The sequence below is a fragment of the Mauremys reevesii genome, linkage group 8, assembly GCF_016161935.1.
Source record: "Mauremys reevesii isolate NIE-2019 linkage group 8, ASM1616193v1, whole genome shotgun sequence".
Classification (NCBI taxonomy): domain Eukaryota; kingdom Metazoa; phylum Chordata; order Testudines; family Geoemydidae; genus Mauremys; species Mauremys reevesii.
This window is the reverse complement of record NC_052630.1, coordinates 52,788,381-52,811,430: the sequence shown is the minus strand read 5'-3', so window position 1 is coordinate 52,811,430 and position 23,050 is coordinate 52,788,381. Positions and strand designations below refer to the sequence as shown.

The window sequence follows — 23,050 nt, the reverse complement described above, 5'->3', positions numbered from 1 at the left end:
CTTCAGAGAAAGATGAAAATGGTTTGCAAAACTGGATTCGGAATCTTACAGCTAGAAAGGGGGAAATCCCATACTGGTATGGCGATTAGAATAGAAAAGGGATGAAGTGATAAATGGTAACAGCAAAAGTAAATACTCTTCAAGCTACAGTTAAGGGAGCCTGGAAGAAGAGAGGATCTGCTATTGCTGTGGTACTGAAGGTAATTAATGATTACAAAGTAAGATCACCTCCCATATGGAACATTGCAAACCATGGTCTAAAATGCATTCTTAAATTTTATTAGTTATTTGCACAATTGGTTAGTCCTTTTTTAAATACATTTTTCTTATCCCATTCAACTGTGTTTGCACGTTAAACCAGTCCGTGGAGGGTGAACAGCCCTCTCGCTATCTTTGAACAAGGATAATCATTATTAACACAGTGTTTTATGTACCAATCCTTTAGAACCTTACAAGTCCAGAGGGGATATGTCTTTGTGAAACATGTTAAAGGAAGATAACAGAATTCTATACTTCAAAGCCAGCCTTAAGAAAATAATATTGTGGTTCATCAAGGTTCTTAAGCATGAGAGTAACCTTAAACACAAGTATTCCCATTAAAATCAATGGAACTATCTATATGTGTGAAAGTTGGGTACATGCTTAAGTACCCTCCTGAACTGAGGCCATAAAAAGAATAGGCAAAATACGTTATAATGATCACTACTTACTAAGGAGGAACAAATGCAACCAACCGAGAAATATAAATAATCTTAAACATACTGATTGTGCAGTCGGTTTCTTATAACTCTTCCAGGGTGCAGATTTCTAGACACCATGTTGACCTTGGAGTGCTGGGAGCTAAGAGTTTTGTGGTTTATTCTGAATTTGGAACATTTACAAATTAAAAACACTTTAAAAAGAGGCAATTTTTGTCCTTTTTAAAACAATGGATAGTAAATGCTGTATAGATAAGTGTGCTGGTTAGTAGCATTCTCGTGTCTGGTCTTAAAATGTCAGGGGGTCTAGCCTCATACCAGGATTTGGGCTTCCACCCAGTGTTAAGACCTCTTTCAGGCACGGATGGTCACTTACTATATATCTGTACAATACATTGGCTAAGCAGTTTTTAACAATGTGCAAACATGATGACAGCTGTAGCCGGATAACAAATGACAGGAAAGAATTGAGGAGAAAATGTCTCTTGATCATCTGTAGTGAAAAACAGAGACACTTCCGTTTCTTAATTGTGTGTGTTCACTCTACAGTGTTTTCTCCATATTAGAAATTTGAGGAATAATGGTACAACCTCCTCTTACCATTAATGGGACTATTCATATAAGTGGGAATTAGCCTAATGTTGAGTGAAATTTGACCCAAAATGTAGGTTTAGTGAAAATAGCCTTTTACAAACCAAAAGCCAATGGGAATACTTCCTTGCCATTTACAGTAACTCCTCACTTTTCCTTGTTAAGTTGCTGATCGATTAGAGAACATGCTCGTTTAAAGTTGCTCAGTGCCCCCTTATAAGATTGTTTGGCAGCCACCTGCTTTGTCCACTGCTTGCAGAAAGAGTAGCCCATTGGAGTTAGCTGGTGGGGGCTTGGAACCAGGGTGGACCGGCAGCCACCCATCAGCTCCCTGTTCTCCTAAATTCCCTGTACGGCAGCCGCCCAGCAGGCTATCAATTGCCGGGCAGTTCAGCTGTCCCTCCCCTCCCACTGTCTTGTGCTGCTCCTGCCCTCTGCCTTGGAGCTGCTCCTGGGAGCCTCCTGCTTGCTGTGCAAGGGTGGGAGGGGGAAGAGGGGTACTAACTTCAGGGTGTCCCCCTCCCCCCACTCCTGCCTCCTTCTCCTTTACCCCATCTCCATGTAGCAGCAGGGGACGTGACAGGGCTCAGGATGGAGGAAGCTTGCTGGCAGCAGCTGCTGTCTCAACTTGCTGATCTATTTAAAAAGGCAATGTATTTAGAGGGGCACCAGCATGCTTAAAGGGGCAATGTGTGTGCGTGGCTCTCTCTCACAAGGTGTGTGTCTGTCTGTTTCTCTGCCATGCTGTCTCCCCTCCCTCCATTCGTGCTGCCTTGTAGAGTGCGAGGCTACATTAACAACAATGTGTTAACTCTTGACGGCTCAGCTGAGTGCTAGTTCATCACTTAGCAGTAAGGCATTCCCTGGGAAATATCCCACCCTCTGACTCCACCACCTCAACCAAGCTTCACAATGATCATTGCTGTGTGTACAGTATTAAATTGTTTGTTTTAAACTTATACTCTGTGTGTGTGTATACCGGGGTGGGTGTGTGTATATGTCTTTTGTCTGGCGAAAAAATTTTCCCTGGAACCGAACCCCCCCATTTACATTAATTCTTATGGGGAAATTGGATTCGCTTAACATCATTTTGCTTAAAATAGTATTTTTCAGGAACATAACTACAACGTTAAGTGGGGAGTTACTGTATTTTTTTTAAACAAGCATGTCTGCAGTGTTTGCAACCCAAACATTGCTATATTATGATAGTTTCACTTTCAGGTTCTCCTGTGCTAACTAGTCTGGGCTGAGAGAAATGCAGAAAGTAAACCTATAATTAAAAGTCAATTAAATTTTTTTAAATTTCATTTCAAATAATGTCAGGTGCTGGTAGCAATAGAGGTAAGGAAACCTGTGTTTCAGAATTTTTAATTTTTAATGAATCTGTAAATTCAGGGGTCGTACTTGATGACTGGAGAATTGCTAATATAGTTCCTGTTTTTGAAGAAATGGAAAAAACATGATCTGAGAAACTACAGGCCTGTTAGTTTGACCTCAACTGTATGCAAGGTCTTGGAACAAATTTTGAAAGAGAAAGTAGTTAAGGACATAGAGCTTAATGGTAATGGGAATAAAATACAACATGGTTTTGCAAAAGGTAGATCATGCCAGACCAACTTGATCTCCTTTATTGAGAAGATAACTGATTTTTTTATACAAAGAAAATTCAGTAGATCTGATCTAATCTACCCGGATCTTAGTAAGGCGTTTGATACAGTTCCACATGGGAAATTATTAGTTAAATTGGAGAAAATGGGGATTAATATGAAAATTGAAAGGTGGATAAGGAACTGCTTAAAGGGGAGACTACAACAGGTCATACTGAAAGATGAACTCTCAGGCTGGAGGGAGGTTATTAGTGGAGTTCCTCAGGGACCGGTCTTGGGACCAGTCTTATTTAACATTTTTATTACTGACCTTGACACAAAAAGTGAGTGTGCCCTAATAAAATTTGCGGATGACACAAAGTTAAGAGGTTTTGCCAATACGGAGGAAGACCAAAATATCACACAAGATGATCTGGATCACCTTGTATACGGGATAAAATTTAATAGTGCAAAGTGCAAGGTCATGCATTTAGGGTAGTGATCTCCAAACTTTTTTGATCACGCACCCCATCAGTAAAAAATTTTGAGCACCCCCCCCAATGTATGTATGTATATTTATGTATAAATTATATACCTGTACTACTATACTAATATATTATGTACATTATAAAACACACAAAAAATAGAAAGTTAAAAAAGATGAGATAAAGATGAAATAAGCAATATTTTTAAAAAATTTTTATTGTATTTATTAACAGTACAAAAAATCTTTTTGCTCTCTCAAAAAAATTAATATTTTTAGTGAGAAATGTGATTGAATATGCTTAATTATTTCTGAAAATCTTGGTTTAACACTTTTTGTGATACAGCGATTCGAAGGTCTGGGTTAGGGTGTGGGAGGGGGCTCAAGGTAGGGGTGCGGGTCTGGAAGGGAGTTAGGGTGCGAGAGGGGGCTCAGGGTGGGGTGCACGGTCTGGGAGGGAGTTAGGGTGTGGGAGGATGCTCAGAGCTGGGGCAGGCAGGAGGTGCAGAGTACTTACCTGGGGCAGCTCCTGTTTGGTGCAGGGGATGTGCAGGCCACTCTGCTTAGCACAGCACCGCCCTCATGGCCAGAATTCTGGGAGCCACGATTCTGGGAGCTGCCCCCGCCCCGGCAGGGCTACCCGGAACGCAGGGGCTTTAGGGGCTGCAGGGCCCTGGGCTAAGGGGGCCCCGGGGCCCTGGTTTGCAGCTCTAAGCCCCTTTCGGAATGCGGCCCTGTGAGCACGGGCTGGAGGACTCAGGAGGTGCAGGGGCAGCAGCGCAGCCAGTGGCCGGAGAGAAGTGACGGTTTCCCCTTCGAAGTGCCACTTCTCTCTGGCCGGCTTTGAAGGGAAAAGTGCCACTTCTTTCCGGCCACTGGCTGCACAGATGCCCCTGCTCCTCCATGGGCCGGAGGACTCAGGGCTGCATTCCGAAAGGGGCTTTAGAGCTGCAGGCCAGGGCCCCGGGCCCCCCTTAGCCCAGGGCCCTGCAGCCCCTAAAGCCCCTGCGTTTTGGGTGGCCCTGCCTGCGGGGGAACTCCACCAGAGAGGTCCTTTGGGGCCATCTGCCTGTCCCAAGTCAGGGTAAAGGAGGAGGGTTGGGCGTGGGGCTAGCAACTCCACCCTGTAAAAATCAGCTTGCTACAGAAACGCCAACAATAGAGTTAACAGAGACTTTTAGCCTAGGAAAAGAAGGGTCTTCAACTCGAAGATGCATGACGCTGGGTGGTGAAAGCCGCGAGGAAGCCACTAAGCCGATCACCCTTCTTGCAGCCAGGAGGATTACCATCGGCACATGGAACGTGAGGACCATGTACGAGTCAGGAAAGACGGCGCAGGTTGCAGCAGAGATGAGGAGCAACAACCTGACCCTACTAGGCATTAGCGAGACAAGATGGACGCAAGCTGGACAGAGACGACTGTTGACAGGAGAGCTGTTGCTGTATTCAGGACATGAAGAGAGCGACGCACACCACACACAGGGAGTAGGCTTCATGTTGTCCAAGCAGGCACAGAGAGCACTGATTGGTTGGGAGGCACATGGTCCCAGGATCATAACAGCATCCTTCAGAACTAAAATGAAGAGGATTAAGATGAATGTTGTTCAGTGCTACGCTCCAACTAGAGCGAATGGCCCAGGATAGAAGACTATGGAGATCTGTGGTTGGCGGCCCATACCCCGGTTGGGGTGACGAGCATGAATGAATGAATGCCTGCGGGGGAGGAGGGACAGCATCCCCACTCGCTTGTTCCCTCCCTCCTCCGGCTGTCGTTCACTCCCCCTCCCCCCCCCCCGGTGGCGCTCCTCCTGCCGTGCCCCTCCCCTCCCCCCCCCCCCCCAATGGATCATCTTGCACACTTCACTTTGGAGAATGCTGATTTAGGGACTAGCAAGAAGAATTTTCACTATAAGCTGGGGATGCATCAATTGGAAGTAACAGAGGAAGAGAAAGACTTGAGTGTATTGGTTGATCACAGGATGACTATGACCTATCAATGTGATGCGGCCATGAAAAAGCCTAATGAAGTCCTAGGATGCATCAGGCAAGGTATTTCCAGTAGAGACAGGGAAGTATTAATAGCATTATACAGGGTAGTGGTGAGAACCCATTTGGAATACTGCTTGCAATTCTGGTCTCTCATGTTTCAGAAAAATGAATTCAAATTGGAACAGGTGCAGAGAATGGCTATTAGGATGATCTGAGGAATGGAAAACCTACCTTATGAGAGGAGGCTCAAAGAGCTTATCTTGTTTAGTCTAACCAAAAGAAGGCTGAGGGGAGATATGATTGCTCTTTATAAATAGATCAGAGGGATAAATACCAGGGAGAAAGAGGAGTTATTAAATTAAGTGCCAATGAGGTCACAAAAATAAATGGTTATAGACTGGCCATCAACAAGTTTAGGCTCGAAAGTAGATGAAGGTTTCTAACTAACCATCAGAGGAATGAAGTACTGGAACAGCCTCCCAAGGGGAGCAGGGAGGGCAAAAAACCTACCTGGCTTCAAGACCGAGCTTGATAAGTTTATGGAGGGGATGGTATGATGAGACTCCTACAATGGCATATAGCCAATTATGACTGCTAGCAGCAAATATCTCCAGCGGCCAGTGATGGGACACTAGCTGGGGAGGGCTTTGAGTTACTACAGAGAATTCTTTCCCAGGTATCTTCCTGGTCGGTCTTGCCCACATACTCAGGGTCTAACTTATCGCCATATTTGGGGTCAGAAGGAATTTTCCCGTGGGTCAGATTGGTGGAGACCCTGGGGGGTTTTCACCGCCTTCTGCAGCATGGAGCACAGGTCAATTGCAGTTTTAAACTAGTGTAAATGGTGGATTCTCTGTAACTTGAAATCTGTAAATAATGATTTGAGGACTAGTAATTCAGCCAGAGGTTAAGGGTCTATTACAGGAGTGGGTGGGTGAGGTTCTGTGGCCTCTAAAAGGACCTGATTTTCAGAGAACCTTCTGAAAATCAGGCTACTTCAAGGTGTCTAAAATTAGGTACCCAAAATCACTAGTCATTTTTGAAAATGTAGGCCTTAGACTATATATTGAGCTATCAGTATTCTAATTGTTCTTTTCTGTCATGGTAGAAATCATTCAGAATCCTAGAGTTCTTTGGAGTAAATCACTTGGAAATGCTACCCATTATAAAAATTAATTTAAATCTATATTAAATAGATTTATAAAGGTGAGTCTAGTAACATGACATTATGCTGCCTCCCAAAGGATTAGCACTTTGGTCCTAAGTGGCCAAGGCTGAGAGCACTGTGCAGGCAGTGGACTCGTTCTTGTGAGGAGGGAGGAAGGGAGGGAGAGAGAAGGTGCCTTGTTGTGCCTCTCAGGAGACTCCCTCTGGACTGTGCTCAGAATAGCATTGATTTTTGGAGCCCTGTGATGTAACAGAGACATGAAGCATTTGAGCATGGTGATAAGGAAGAGAGAGGAAGGATCCTAAGGAACCATTCCCCTCTATGCCCTTAAAAAACAAAGTTACAACATGAGGCAGACTGAGCCTGTAAGCCATGTCACTCTACTAATTCTTTCTTTCAGACACCAGAGAAAAGCGGAAAGGAAGGAAAAACTGGGTTTGGAGGCCCAGTTGTCAGCTCGCTGTATCAGGAAGAAACCATCAGGTGACTATCTCTTCTGGTCTTTTATCACTGATATGTTTTCAGTTTAACTTACTTTAATTTTTCTAAGCATTTTTTTAACATCAAACAAGTGTGGTGGCAACTCCAGCTGGATAATGAACAACAGAAAAGAACTTTTCAGGTCCATAGTCATTTAAATCAGTAACTGTCAGTATTGTTCCCAGGTACTAACCTTCCCTAGCATGTGATGTAGGAGTGGGAGAATGTCTTCTGTCTTGCTATTATACAGCTCAAGAGGGCAATATGTGTTTATCAGTAGTTATCCAAAAAAGTGTTTTTTTCAAATACAATTATTAATAATACTGAATTTGTATATAGTAATTAAGGTTTTATAAGCGGACACTGTACACCTTCATTTGGAAGCCCTGTCTTATATCAAAGTTAATTTCTTCCCTCTCCTGCTTGCATAGCAAAAATGCAGTTATTAAGCAAGAATGGCTGCTGTTTGACAACTAAGATACTTCTGAACTAAAATATAAAAGAAAATTAAACGTAAAATAGGTGAGAATGAAACATTAAAATTCAGGGTAAACCAGAAAAAAGTCAGCAAATGCAAAATTAAAGGTTCCTACAGTGGTGTTTGCTCTCTCACATTGCAAGCATGTAGTTGTGTGTTTTCTCTTTCTGTTTTGTTATGTATTTTGCATCATTTTGATCTCAGGAAATCAAAATATAAGTGAACTTTGACTTTCTAAAATATCCCAGACTCATTCTAAAAGCGTTTAACTGTAACATGGCATTTGTGTGACTTGCAATGAAAAATAACTCATAAATGGATGTCAAGTATCAGAGGGGTAGCCATGTCATCTGGATCTGTAAAAGTGGCAAAGAGTTCTGTGGCACCTTATAGACTAACAAATGTATTGGAGCATGAGCTTTCGTGGGAGAATACCCACTTCGTCGGATGCCTGTAGTGGAAATTTCCAGAGGCAGGTATAAATATGCAAGCAAGAATCAGGCTAGAGATAACGAGGTTAGTTCAATCAGGGAGGATGAGGCCCTCTTCTAGCAGTTGAGGTGTGAACACTAAGGGAGGAGAAACTGCTTTTGTAGTTGGCTAGCCATTCACAGTCTTTGTTTAATCCTGAGCTGATGGTGTCAAATTTGCGGATGAACTGAAGCTCAGCAGTTTCTCTTTGGAGTCTGGTCCTGAAGTTTTTTTGCTGCAGGATGGCTACCTTTAAATCTGCTATTGTGTGTCCAGGGAGATTGAAGTGTTCTCCTACAGGTTTTTGTATATTGCCATTCCTAATATCTTATTTGTGTCCATTTATCCTTTTACATAGGGACTGTCCGGTTTGGCCGATGTACATAGCAGAGGGGCATTGCTGGCATATGATGGTGTATATTACATTGGTGGACGCGCAGGTGAATGAACCAGTGATGGTTTGGCTGATCTGGTTAGGTCCTGTGATGGTGTTGCTGGTGTAGATATGAGAGGTAGGCCAGTCTTCGCCCACAGACAGCCCGCTAACCTGAAGCATATTCTCACCAGCAACCACGCACCGCACCATAGTAACTCTAACTCAGAATCCAATCCATGCAACAAACCTCGATGCCAACTCTGCCCAGATATCTACACCAGCGACACCATTACAGGACCTAACCAGATCAGCCACACCATCACCGGTTCATTCACCTGCACGTCCACCAATGTAATGTACACCATCATATGCTAGCAATGCCCCTCTGCTATGTACATCGGCCAAACTTAAGCACCTTAAGCTGTTTTCAGTTAAGTCTGCAGCTTTGGGGTGTGTGGTTCAGACCCTGGGTCTGTGTTGGAACAGACTGTCGTGTCTGGCTCAACAAGGCAGGGTTCTGGAGGCCCAAACTGGCAGAGAAAACAGGCTCAGCGGTAGTCTCAGCACATCAGGTGACAGTCCCAAGGGGGTCTCTGTGACCGAACCCATCACACCCAACTGCTGCTAAAAGGAGTTGAAGACAAATCAACAGCCCTTTGTGATCAGCTGTATCAGAAACTGTTGAAAGATCTAACAGAATCATCATGGACTACTGTACGTCAACAGAAGGTCATGGGCTAAAGAAATAAAGCCAGTGTTTTCAAAATTGAGTATTTAAAGGTGTGCATCTAAATCCATATTTAAGTGTCTCATATGGAATCAGGTGTCTAGTTTTAGGCACTCAAGTTTGAAAACGTTGGCCGATATGCAATTAAGCAAGGATGTAGGAAGCTAGAAGAGTTGAGCTTTTGCTGGTGTTGGTTTGTTACAACTTTCTCAATGATTTGCCTCAAAGGGAAGATTTGAGGCAGAATGGAAAAACAGAAAAATATTAGGCCAAGGCTACATATACAATAATACAAATATCAACTGATTTAACTCAGCTAGTTTCTACACCGATTTAAGAATGTCCACACAAGGAAATGGCACTCCTTTATTTAGATCAGTTTAGAAACTGATTCAATTAAACAATGTGTTTATATGTGTGTAGATCAGCCCTTAATAACAAAAGTAGGTTTCTTGTGCTAAGGCCTAGCATTTATCTGCTTGGGGGTGGTATTGTCCTACCGGAGGAGGCATGTCAATAATGAGCAGGAGTGCCCTCCCTCCCCCCAAACTAATGTAGAACAGTTGCTGCCACACTACATGGTTGAGATCACAAACCCCCGCGGTAGGAACTGTTTCTCCTTTTCTTTGTTTGAAAATTGCCAGGCACACTTTGGGCATTATAGAAAAATAACACCCATTGTTGAATTGTGGTAGAACTGGAAGTTTCCTCTTGAATGAAGAATTTTAAATTCTTCTTCGAGTGATTTCCCATATGCATTCCAGTTAGGTGTGTGCACGCCGCGTGCACGCTCGTCGGAAGGACCATGCGTACAGGCCCTAGGCTGAACCCTGGTACCTACGCCAGCACCACCAACTCCGGCACCGCAACTCCAAGCTACTCCTAGCGCGGCACCGTCGACTCCGGCACCGCAAGGGCCATTGAGTCCGGTACCACACTGCTCCCCGTTCCACACTGCGGTTGAGCTAGCTCTCCCGTCAACTCCCGAGACTTTCTCGACGGCAAGAGAGCTAATTGCGCTGACGGAGCCGACACAGCCTCAACCCCCGGCACCGCTGGTGTGGGTTGTCAAGTCAGTTGGCAAGCCGCCCATAATGAGGCCTCCTTCCCCTGACCACTAAGAGCAACGTCACTCCAGATCCCGATCTCGGAGATGTTCCCGCTCACGCCGGTCCCGATCCCGGCACCGCTCGCAGTCCCGGTACTGCTCTCCATCGCGGTACTGGTCGTACTAGCGGAGACGATCCCGATCCCGATTGCCGGACAGATGTTATCGGCACCAATCCGGCTCTCGGTACCGTTCTTGGTACCGCACGTCCCGCAGCCGTTCTCACCATAGAGACTCGAGATTCCGGTTGACCTCCCGGCACTGGCGCGGTAGATGGTCCCGATCTCACTCCCAGCACTGACAGGACCGGTACCGTTCCTCGGTACCGCCCCGGGACCGAACGGCTGAATCAGCGGCACCACAGGGCTTCTCGGCACCGCCATGGCCTTCGAGACAACCATCCGTCTCGTCCCACGCCGACAGTGCTGCATACCAGCAGTCCGAGCCTCAAGGCCAAGACCAAGGCCCTTAACAATGGGCCTTCTGGACCCCGTGGGCGTACCATGAAGCACAAGGTGCCCCATTCGCGGCTCAGCGCTCAGGCCCCTCTGACCATCGAGCTCCAGAAGCCAAGGTCAGCAGGCCTCCTACGACCATGGACAAGGCACCACTTGCTTCGGAGGAACCTGAAGCTCCTCTCGCCGCGGACGCTGCTCCGCCGCTCACTGACCCACCACAGGACCCCTTGGTACCGGGCCTCTCCTCCTCCTCCTCACCTGATGAGGCAGTTGCAGGAACATCCTCCTCGGGTCCTCCTCCTATTGACCTTCGGGCGCATCAGGACTTGTTGAGGAGGGTAGCCCAAAATATGAACCTGCCGGTTGAGGAGGTAGCAGAAGTGGAGGACCCAGTGGTGGACATATTGACGGCGGATGCCCCCCTCCGAGTGGCCCTGCCGTTCATACGTACCATTCAAAACAATGCCAATACCATATGGCAGTCCCCGGCCTCCATCCCACCGACGGCTTGGGGAGTGGAAAGAAAATACATGGTCCCATCAAAGGGCTATGAATATCTGTACACCCACCCTCCTCCCTGTTCACTGGTAGTTCAATTTGTCAATGAACGAGAACGACATGGCCAGCAAGTGCCAGCTCCTAAGGCGAAGGAGGCGAGGAGCATGGACCTTCTAGGCTGTAAGATCTACTCGGCTGGCGGCCTTCAACTTAGGGTGGCCAACAGCAGGCCCTCCTAAGCCGCTACAGCTTTAATACATGGGTGTCTGTAGGCAAGTTCGCTGAGCTTCTGCCACAAGACTCCCGTACAGAGTTCACGGCCCTTTTGGAAGAGGGTAAGAAAGTAGCCAGAACTGCCCTCCAGGCCTCCCTGGATTCAGCGGACTCGGCGGCCAGAACCCTGGCCTCTGGCATAACAATGAGGCGCATATCCTGGCTCCAAGCTTCGACTCTTCCACCTGAATTGCAGCAAACAATTCAGGATCTGCCCTTTGACGGTCAGGGTCTCTTTTCAGAAAAAAACGACCCACGACTGCAGAGCCTCAAGGACAACCGCATTACAATGTGTAACCCAACGTAGGTCCTTCCGGCCCCAGCCCTACCGCCCCTATAATCAACTCAGGCTGCGACAAGACACCAGGCGTCGCGGCAGGGTGAACAGGCGGAGACAATCGGACAACCAGGGGAACCAAGCCCAACCGCCCCCAAAACCATCTTTGGGGTCGAAGCAGAACTTTTGATGGGACGCCCGAGGACAGCCCACCAGTTTCCCTACCGGATCCTTCCCCATTTTTTTCCAACCGCCTCTCCCATTTCCTCCCTGCCTGGTCCCAGATAACCTCCGACAGCTGGGTCCTCCACACGGTGGAAGCGGGATACCACCTCCAATTTTGTTCTTCCCCTCCCTCCCAGCCACCCTACCTGTCCCTCTTCAGGGACCCCTCTCACGAGCAATTCCTATTGCAAGAGATAGAGACTCTCTTGAGTTTGGGTGCCATAGAGGAGGTGCCAGAAGGCATGAGGGGCAGGGGGTTTTATTCCCGCTACTTCCTAATCCCCAAGGCAAAGGGAGGTCTGCGACCAATCCTAGACCTGCGAGAGCTCAACAGATTTATGGTGAAGCTCAAGTTCCGCATGGTAACCCTGGGGACCATTATCCCTTCCCTGGATCCGGGAGACTGGTATGCCGCCCTCGATATGAAGGACGCGTACTTCCACATTGCCATTTACCCGCCACATCGACGCTACCTTCGCTTTGTCGTCAACCATCAGCACTACCAATTCACGGTGCTCCCCTTCGGCCTCTCTACGGCGCCGAGGGTCTTCACCAAGTGCATGGCTGTGGTCGCTGCAGCCCTTCGCCGTCGTCGAATACACGTCTACCCGTACCTCGACGACTGGCTGGTTCGCAGGACTTCCCAATTGCAGGTGTCTCAGCACATGCGCGTAGTCACAGACCTCTTCGGCAGGCTAGGCCTTATGGTCAACGCCAAAAAGTCTACCCTGACTCCAACTCAGCGGATAGAATTTATTGGAGCAGTTCTGGACTCCAATCTGGCCAGGGCCTGCCTCCCTCTGTCTCAGTTTCAGGCCATGTCTTCGATCATTCAAAGCTTCCAATCCTTCCCGACAACGTCGGTGCGCACCTGCCTCAGCCTACTAGGTCACATGGCCTCATGCACTTTCGTGACCCTGTACGCGAAACTCCGGCTTCAGCGTTTCCAAACATGGCTCGCGTCACTATACCGTCCGCACAGGGACAGTATAGACTCGGTGGTCACGATTCCCGGGACAGTCCTCGACTCCCTCAATTGGTGGCTAGACCCTGTGGTGGTTTGCGCAGGGGTACCATTCCACCCTCCGTAGCGCTGACCACAGACGCATCATCCTTGGGTTGGGGTGCCCACCTCGGGAACCTACACACTCAAGGCCTCTGGTCACCCCACGAGCTGGCCTTACATATCAATGTCAGGGAGCTGAGGGCAGTCCGCCTGGCGTGCCAGACGTTTTGAGTCCATCTACAAGGCCGCTGTCTGTCCGTGTTCATGGACAACACAACGACAATGTTCTACATAAACAAGCAGGGCGGGGCGCGTTCCTCCCTACTTTGTCAAGAAGCCATCCAACTGTGGGACTTCTGCATAGCCCACTCTATTCATTTAGTAGCGTCTTTTCTCCCAGGAATACAGAACACCCTGGCAGATTGCCTCAGCAGGTCATTCCTGTCTCACGAATGGTCGATCCATCCCGATGTCATCCATACAGTTTTCCGGAGGTGGGGCTTTCCCCAAGTAGACCTCTTTGCATCCAGAGAGAACAGGAAATGCCACGTGTTCTGCTCCTACCAGGGACGCTCCCCGGGCTCCCTCTCAGACGCTTTTCTCTTCCCATGGACGAGACACCTGTTTTATGCCTTCCCACCGTTTCCCCTCATTCACAGAGTGCTGCTCAAGCTCCGGAGGGACAGAGCCAACCTCATTCTCATTGCTCCAGCGTGGCCGAGGCAGCATTGGTATACCCTGCTATTCGACCTATCAGTGGCGGAGCCAATTCCCCTGCTGTTATGCCGGATCTCATAACGCAGGACTTCGGCAGGCTTCACCACCCGGACCTGCAGTCCCTTCACCTCACGGCATGGCTCCTGCGTGGTTGACTCAGGCGGAGCGGAGTTGTTCTGCTGCAGTACAGCAGGTGCTTCTGGGGAGCAGGAAACCTTCCACTAGGTCGACTTACCTCGCCAAGTGGAAGCGTTTCGCTCACTGGTGCAATCAGAACGGCTGCGATCCTTATCTGGTGTCTTTCCCAAAGATATTGGACTACCTTTGTTCCCTCAAGGAGCAGGGCCTTGCGGTCTCCTCCTTAAAGGTACACCTGGCAGCCATCTCGGCCTTACGACCCACCGAGGGTGGCCATTCTATTTTTTCTAACCAGATGGTTTCCCGGTTCCTTAAGGGACTAGAACGGTTGTCCCCTAGATCCGGCGCCCGGCCCCTTCCTGGGACCTAAACCTGGTCTTAGCCAAACTTATGGGGCCCCCTTTCGAGCCTATGGCCACGTGTTCCCTTTTATATCTCTTCTGGAAGACAGCCTTCCTCGTTGCTATCACTTCGGTGAGGCGAGTCTCAGAACTTCGTGCTCTGACGGCGGGACCACCTTATACGATCTTCCACAAAGACAAAGTGCACCTCCGACCACACCCCGCCTTCCTCCCCAAGGTGGTGTCTGCTTTTCATGTAAACCAGGACATCTTCCTCCCGGTTTTCTTCCCGAAACCGCAGTCATCGCGCCGGGAACAGCACCTTCATACTTTGGACGTCCGTAGGGCTCTAGCCTTTTATATAGAGCGGACGAAACCCTTTCGACGTTCGCCCCAGCTCTTTGTGGCAGTGGCGGACCACATGAAGGGCATGCCAGTCTCGTCCCAGCAGATATCGTCTTGGGTGACATCCTGTATCAAGACATGCTATGAGCTCGCACATGTTCAGGCTAGCCACCTTACTGCTCACTCCACAAGAGCACAGGCCTCTTCTGCCGCCTTCCTGGCCCATGTCCCCATCCAGGAAATCTGTCAGGCGGCTACCTGGTCTTCGGTTCACAACTTTGCTTCCCACTACGCATTGGTGCAACAATCCAGAGATGATGCAACCTTCGGCTCAGCAGTCTTACACTCTGCCACGTCTCTCTCCGACCCCACCGCCTAGGTAAGGCTTGGGAATCACCTAACTGGAATGCATATGAGCAACCACTCGAAGAAGAAAAGACGGTTACTCATCGTTGTAACTGTTGTTCTTCGAGATGTGTTGCTCATATCCATTCCAGACCTGCCCTCCTTCCCCACTGTCGGAGTAGCCGGCAAGAAGGAACTGAGGAGCAGATGGGTCGGCAGGGGTATATATCTGGTGCTATAGCGGCGCCACTCCAGGGGGCGCCCAGCCGACCCACCGAGTGTTGCTAGGGTAAAAATCTTCCGACGAGCGTGCACGCGGCGCACACACACCTAACTGGAATGGATATGAGCAACACATCTCGAAGAACAACAGTTACAACGGTGAGTAACCGTCTTTTTTCTGTGATTCCAAACTCTGTGAAATAATATTAGTGATTGTGATGTCTCCTGTCTCCATATAACACAAGCATTATTTCCATCTTCAGTTTTCTAAATTCTCCTTACTAATACAAAATTGAACTTATTTGTCAACAAACAGTTGCAATTGAAGCTTCAGAAGCTTGGTTAATAAACACTGAAGTAAGTTTGTAAGTGTGGCTACTTTTTTCCATTTAAAATAAATAGTTCCTCATAGTTGTGCAGGCAGGCAACTTAACTTAGTGGCAGATGTGTTTCTTGAGCCTTGTTTTTTTCAGATTTCAGTTTCCTTAGTCATCATTTCTGAATCAATTTAATTAGAAATACAAGTTGGATAACACTAAAAATCTGTGAACCAAGTTAAATTTGGATAGTAGCGAGGGATATTTAAGAAAGATGCCCTTTTCTAAAAAAAAATTCCCCACCTGGCATGTTCTGAGGGAAAGAGGGGACTTCTGAGCGCTATGTACTTCCTAGGAGGCCCTGATTTAATGGCTTAGGGTATAAGGTTAGGAACTGGACATAGCGCAAGAACTAAAATGTCAGCAAATGATGGGCTACATTTTCTTATCCCCGCCTTCTCCTGTGCAAAGATTTGATAGTCCCCATCATGCTTTGTAGTCCATCTGATGCCACATAAACTATCAGAATTTTATTAATCCCCTGAAGAGAGGCAGCCATCTGGCCCCCACTGTGCTAGACCACACTAGGGCAAAACTGGAATGATTGATGGGCTCTGGAATTGATTAGTTGTTCTGAGAGACAAATGAACTGTTTTGGCAGAGAATACCAGAGGTCACTGCATGTGGTCAGACACAAAGGCCTGCAGAATTTTAAAGAGTTGCTTCTACCATCAACTTGTAAAGTTGCTATTTCTTCACAATAATGGATTTTGAAAACATCCCAGTGATTTAAGAGTATGTGTGGTGTTCTTTGGGAATGCGTTAATCTTAACTGATCATAAAACTGTAGAATTAAGTATCAAAATTAGACTGACTGACTGTTCTTGGTTTGTTGGCAATTAAGGGCTCTTATTGGTATGATGTGTGTGCATGCAGAATGGATGCAGCACAGTCGTCTGTCACTCACACAAATGTTGGGCTATAAATTCCCTCTGAAAGAGCTCCTCTGATTGGAGAAAACCAAGCAAGCTGCAGCATGTACAGCCCTATTGCAAATAAGAGCAATTGCTCAGAAACAAAACACCCACCAATTTAGGCAGGCTTTTGGGTTTGTTTTTTTTTAAACTTAGTGTTGTTTAGACACAGCCCCTTTTATATGACAAATGTTACTTGTAATGAGAATATGGTTTTAAGGCTATTGAACTGACATTTTTGTTGGTTTGCTCTAGGTTTTAGTGCACCCACTTTTGCCCTCCCCCACTCCCCCAAATGGCTTGAGTTGATTTTCAAATACTAAGCTAGCAAAGGACGTCCTTAGGCCATGGTCCTCTGTCACAGGGAGAAATTATACCGTTAAATGGCAGGCACTGTTCGGGTTTTAAACTGCTGCTCCTCATCCTACAATGCTGCTAATCTACAGAATTGCACGTGCATTTTTGTGAGGGGTGGGAGAATTGGATGACACATGTCTTATTACGTCCGGAATGCTCTCTGAGGACTGCACACTAGTGTGCAGGCAAGTGGGCAACACCTCCCCAGAGGAAACCTGACTCTTCAGAATAAACTTGAGTTATGGATTTATTCAGCCTGTAAAACCTCAGCTGGCATAAATAATTGAGAAAGCAAAGGTTGGTCTGTGATGCATACCTCGGGGACACATGCCTGCCTCCCTTCCTCCCACCACCTTTTCTTATGAAAATGATCCCAGTTGCACTGATAGATAATAACAACACCAAGCAATTAAAAGCTATGGGTGGCTGGAGAGAGGAGAAAAGGTTCAGTTAATGAGCTTTTCCTCTTCCTGTGCCCAGGAGAGCCTCCGAAGTGATGAGGCGATTAAAGCGAAGAGATAATTATAGATTATGTGAAAATGGGTCCCTTGAGGTGAGAGGGCCTTGACTTAAACAGTAACTGTTGCAAGTGTCTCCTGGCTCCCATAGTCGCCTACCTCTGTGCTTCATTGAGCTTCAGTATGCTCAACGGCACTGTGCCAAGCAGACAGGCAAAGCCACCTGTTTGCAGCACACAGTCTCTTCCTGGGCAAGGTGGCGTGCTTCCACCAAATCTTTCTGCACAAAGCCATTTTCAATCAATTCACAGAAAGGGGAAGGACAGTGATAGTGATGGAGCATGGGCATCGGTTTGCTGCTTTGTTTTAAAGATGATCTGCAAAGGTGGAGAGACTGGGTGTTGCTCTTTCTGATGTAGAAAGGTCTGAAAGCCCTGGAAGAAGAGAAGTTCCATATACTTTTTTTTAACATAAGAAATTTAAATATTCTTTTTTTTCCCTTGAAGTCTCTGTGGATGACTAGAGGGCCAGTATGAGGAAGTAAAGCAGGGATCTCAAACATGCGGCCCGCGGCATTATTTGCTGCAGTCTGCCAACCCCCCTCTCCCTACCCCTCCCCTGAATTATTTCCTGAGGCTGCCAAGCTCCCCCCAGCGCGCCGCACCCCTGCTCCTCTGTCTACCTCCAGGCACTTCCCGCCGCCCAACAGCTGTTAGGTGGCGCTTAGAGCTTTCCAGGAGTAGGGGGAGGAGCGGGGAGCTGCGCCTTTCTCTTAATCAAGTGAAAATATAAAAAGTGTATAGCTGCTCTTCAGCTATCAATAGGAATTTTTTAAAAGTTGAGCTCTTAATGATTGTATCTAACGAAGCAGTGGTTGTTGCTTGGGAGTTTGTGTTTAGCATACAGACTAGTACTCTGAAGACTGTTCATCTGAGACCTGATCAGAAGTCAGAGGAGTATCTTTTAACATTCCCAAATACCAGTCCTATAGATGAACTATCAAACCTTGAACCTTTCTAGTCAACATCTGGTCCCATGCATCCAAGATAGAGGAAAGGATTCTTTGCATGCAAAGCAGAGGAGTGAGATACCAAAAAGGCAATGTTCAAAGTGAGCCAGAGGTCAGAGGAAGTGAGTCCTGGCACTTTTTCTACAGCAGGAGCTCAGGATCAGCACTTTCTTTTTTTAACTGCTTCATTGGCACGGAGGGAGCAAAAAGAAATTGTGAGCTGAGGAACAAAGCATAATTCACAACAAAGTACAAAAAAACCAAAAGAGTAAAGTAAAAATTGCTTCCTTGGGAGCTCTGCTTGTTCTGCATTGACCATACCTATTTCAGCATGTCAGTTCATTGCCCCGGAGTTCAGAGCTGTACCATGTGGCATTAGAATTTCTCTGTATTTTCATTTCTTTTGGGGAAACAAGACGGGTGAGATGATATCTTCTTATTGGACCAACTTCTGTTGGTGACAGAGACTTCTGCTGGTGAGAGAGAAAGCTTGTGTCTCTCACCAACAGAAGTTGGTCCAGTGAAACATATTACCTCCCCCAACTTGTCTTTCTAATATCCTGGGACGGACACAGCTACAATCACACTGCATACGTTTCTTTTGGGGCACAGGTCAGAGGGCATGAGTTTCAGGTGTTTCTTTTAGTGTCCCATTGGACTGTAATGCAGATACATTTTATTTTTTATTTTACTTTATTATTGGTTATTGGTCTTCCAAGAGTTAGCAATCAGTGCACTGCTCACAGATAAACTAAGTACTGTTGCATTCTGACACCATGGGATCATTCTTCCTGAAGCCGTCTTATGATAACGGGAAGATCTTCTGTTCTGCTATAGTGGCACCCAAACTAGTGAACTCCCATTGGCTATGACCTGACCCCAGCGAGTTCTCCATTCCCATAAAGAGCTTCCTTTGAGACAAAGCTGTGTTTGTGTTCTACTGCTCTTCCTCTAGATGAACCATATACTGCAACAGTAATCAAACTAATTTACTGGAAATTAGGGATGTATAATGGAAAATCTAACCAGCTCCTTTTATTAACTCTTGCAGCACTGTCTACCATCCTGTAGTAGAGGCAGGTTACTTTGGCCTGGTCAACAAATAGATTTCAGTTAGGGCTGTGATTTTTATTTTTTTTAACCAAACTAGTTATACACATACACTCCTCCTAGTGTGGACACAGTTCTACTGGTATAAAAGTGCTTATTCCAGTATAAGCTTATTCTCCTTTCCATACTGGCATAACTACATTCACACTTGGGGCTTGTACTGGTATAGATAAAGTGGTACAACTTTTGTGTGTAGACAAGGCCTTTGTGAGATCCTTGGAGTGTCACAAGGGCTCTGACTACCGGTATTTCTTTTGTGAGTCTATGAATGATCACTGTGGCTAACTGCATTTACACTGCTCTGTGTTTGCAAGATTGACACAAAGCTCGACTGTGTTCTCAGATCAGTGGCCCTGGTTGAAACTAGTTGATGCCCTGCTTCTGTGACAGAACGCAGATGCACATTCACTCAGGCCTGTTCATGTGCAGAGGAATCTGCAAGTTAAGGTGCTGCAGGTATTTGAGTTATAAATAGATCTGTAAATGATAAAAGTGATACAGTGGCCTGTTATAACATGTTAAGCCTTCTGTTCTTACCAGCCAATATGAAACAATATTGCTAACAGAGTTAACAAGACATTTTACAGCCCCTTATGGCAGCTTGGAAGAGCTTTATTATGACCTGCTGTAAGGTGTGCATGATGGAGGATGACAAATGGGCCTTCAGTGTTGTCATAAACAGATAGTTAAGGGTTAATGCCTTTTACCTGTAAAGGGTTAAGAAGTTCACCTAGCCTAGCTGACACCTGACCAGAGGAACCAATGGGATGCTTCAAAAGGAAGGAGGGAAGTTCCCTTTGTCTTGGTCAGTTTCAGTTTTGGCCAGAGTGGAAAAGATCAAGGAACCAGCCTCTTATCAGAGTAGTAAGTTTTAGAAAAGAATAAATAGGTTTATGTTTATTTTCTTTTGTGACTTTGTCTTTGTGCAATTAGAGGAATAATCAAATTGGGGATTCTTTTGTGTACTAAGTTTTTGCCCAGGGGAACATCCTCTGTGTTTTGAATCTGTTGTCTGTGAGAGTAGCTGGTATGCTAATCTCTCTGAGAGGTTTTTTTCTTTTACCTTTCTTTTCTTTAATTAAAAGCCTTTTTAAAAGAACCTGATTGATTTTTCCTTGTTTTTAGATCCAAGGGGATTGGATCTGGACTCACCAGGGATTGGTGGGGGAAGAAGCGGGGGAAGGGAATGAGTAACTCTTCCTTGTTTTAAGATCCAAGGGGTTTGGATCAGTGTTCAACAGGGAATTGGTGGAGGAGTCTCTCAAAGCTACTCAGGGAGGGAAAGGTTTTGGGGGGGAAGACAGAGTTTTCCAAATGACTCAAATATTTGGATGCTGGCGGCATACTGATCTAAGCAGGTAATTAAGCTTAGGGTTTCTCATGCAGGTCCCCACATCTGTACCCTAAAGTTTAGAGAGGGGAAGGAACCCATGACAAGTGTGCATTAGACTTAAGGCAATAAATGTTCATAATCATGGCTTGGGATTTACCTGGGCAACTCCCATTGTACATCAGTGGAATTTGCAGGGTAAAATATGAAGTCTTTGCGTATCACTTTGAAACATTTCCCTGAAGAATGTGCGACCACAACTTTAAATAATGTTTCAGCAAAGCTGCCCAAGGATTGGTCCCATTTTGGGTCACACAGTCAGTTCCTATTCCTAGAGGCCTGTGTGAATACAAAATTTGTATATGCATCCAATCCGCAAAAATGGTCCACAGGTGCAAATATCAGCAGATATACAGTGGATATCCGCAGACTTTCAGGGCTCTACCTATTCTGCATGGCAGAGACAGTGTACCTGATTCCTTGGAAGAGTGAGGGGTCTTGATTTCTTTCTTGAACACCATCTTCTATTTGACAGGCACACCGATGTTGCTGGGAATCAGGGAGATCCAGGCCCTCTTCCGCTTAATGGTGTATGTTGTTGTTATGTGAAGCCTGTCAAGAGTTAGGAGATGACGGAGAACCCCTAAAACAATATTAAAATGTCTTTTTCCTTGAATCCCCTTTCCAGTTACTGGTGGCCAAGAGATATGTGCATATGGAATCTTTTTTCTTCAGAGTTATCCAGTCTTTCCTCTTGCCAGATTTGTCACTTCCATTGTAGTGAATTATAGTGTCCCAGACACCTCAGTGAAGGAATCTGGCAGACAGGAAGCTGATTCTAAAGAAGAAAGTTTTCTGTCTCTGCCACTATCAATGATAGGAGGAGAAGGTTAGAAAAAGCGTGTGACATTTATATGGGGGTTTGCATACATCTCTGAGAAAAGAAAAGGACCATATTTTGCCTTGATGTAATCGGTAGGATTTGAAATGACTTATGCCAAGGCTGAATTTGTCTCACATGGTCTTAAATGCCAGATTCTTTGTGGGAGTTTATTGGATTAAGTATACATGTCTTTTTCTTGCAGAATATTGTTCAAACTAACTTGTGTTTTCTAGAGAAGCAGGCTGAGCTATCTTATATTGGCAAAACATATTAGTCGTCATGCAAAACATTGGAAATCTGTTCCACTGCAGTGATGCTATTGAAATGAGTGTGTCTGCAGCACAGCTAGCATCTAATGTGTGTAGCCTTTTTGTTATCCAATAAGACACCTTTTTTTGCTTTTGTTTCCTAATTAGGGAGGAAGACAAGAATATATTTGATTACTGCAGAGAAAACAACATTGACCATGTATCCAAAGCCATACAATCAAAAAAAGTGGACGTGAATATGAAAGATGAAGAGGTATGGTGAAAAAGTAGCCCATTGATCCTCCGTCGGTTTTGTGTTTTAATTCACCACCCCAGACCTTTTTCTAAATTCCTAATTTAGAATTGTTATAGGACAGGTGCTAAATAGTTGGCGAAACATCTACTGGTTGAGACAGCAATGTATTCCATTTGAAAACAAATAGCAATTCCATTCCAGTTTCAGCTGGGATTTTAGTAGTTCGGACTTATTAACAATAATGTCATATCAGTGCCAAGATGCTTCCTTCTTGCAGTATCTTGAAAATGCCAGCTGGGACTCAAAGTAAGAGCTTAACAGAGCCACATTGGTGCCCAGTAGCCCTTTCCCTTTCAGTACAATGAGCCTGGTTGAACAAAAGTAGGAAAAAAATGGCTTTTTTTGTTTGGAATTGGCCAGTGAGTGGTGTCTGCCAGTCCACTCAAGATAAACTAGTCTGGGCACGTGTGATTCCATCCAAAGCTACACATCCTTAGACCAGAAAGGCTGGAGAGTACTTCATATTGGAACTTGTCATTGTCTCTCCTCGATTAGCCAGACAGAAGGCAAAAATACAATTCTAGGTTTGTCAACCTGACTAAAAGTGTGACCACTATCCAGTGCTTTTCCTGTTTGCAAGCCCTTGAAGCAACAACCAGAGTCAAAGCAACGTCCCAAAGCTAGGAAAGAACTAACTTGACCTTGACTAGTAATTTGACAACAGCATCAAGAAAGAAATGAGTCGACATTACGAATTGGTCTTATTTTTCAGTACAGATATTTATTGTAAAAGCAAACACTTGAATGGACACACACTTCTGTTGTTCAATCGGTCTGTAACTAATGATCTCCCATCTTTATCACATTGGTTCAACCCTTATACACTGCCACCTAGCCCTGCTCCATAATACATACAGCTACCTTTACCCGCTGCTTCTCAGCGCATTGTGTTTTGGCGAACAGATGAAGTGCTTACACATTCATAGACTGAGACGCCACAAATTCAGTTGGGTTCTCCTGTAGCTCTAAGCAGATTTCTGCCCTCTGAGCCATGACAGCCCCGGCTGGGGCTCTGAATGCTGATGGCAGGGCCTTTTATTATTAATC

The 23,050-nt window shown here is 46.0% G+C and overlaps 1 protein-coding gene across 2 annotated transcripts in view; it reads left to right on the top strand.

Annotated features, from left to right (window-relative positions):
• Positions 1–23,050, top strand: part of ACBD6 (acyl-CoA binding domain containing 6) — a 165,472-nt gene that overhangs the window by 50,397 nt on the left and 92,025 nt on the right. For both annotated transcript variants that reach the window (XM_039483401.1, XM_039483402.1), the window contains exons 4-5: positions 6,917–6,999; positions 21,856–21,961. In XM_039483401.1, the coding sequence (XP_039339335.1) occupies positions 6,917–6,999; positions 21,856–21,961 (189 nt within the window). The remainder of the gene's footprint in view (positions 1–6,916; positions 7,000–21,855; positions 21,962–23,050) is intronic.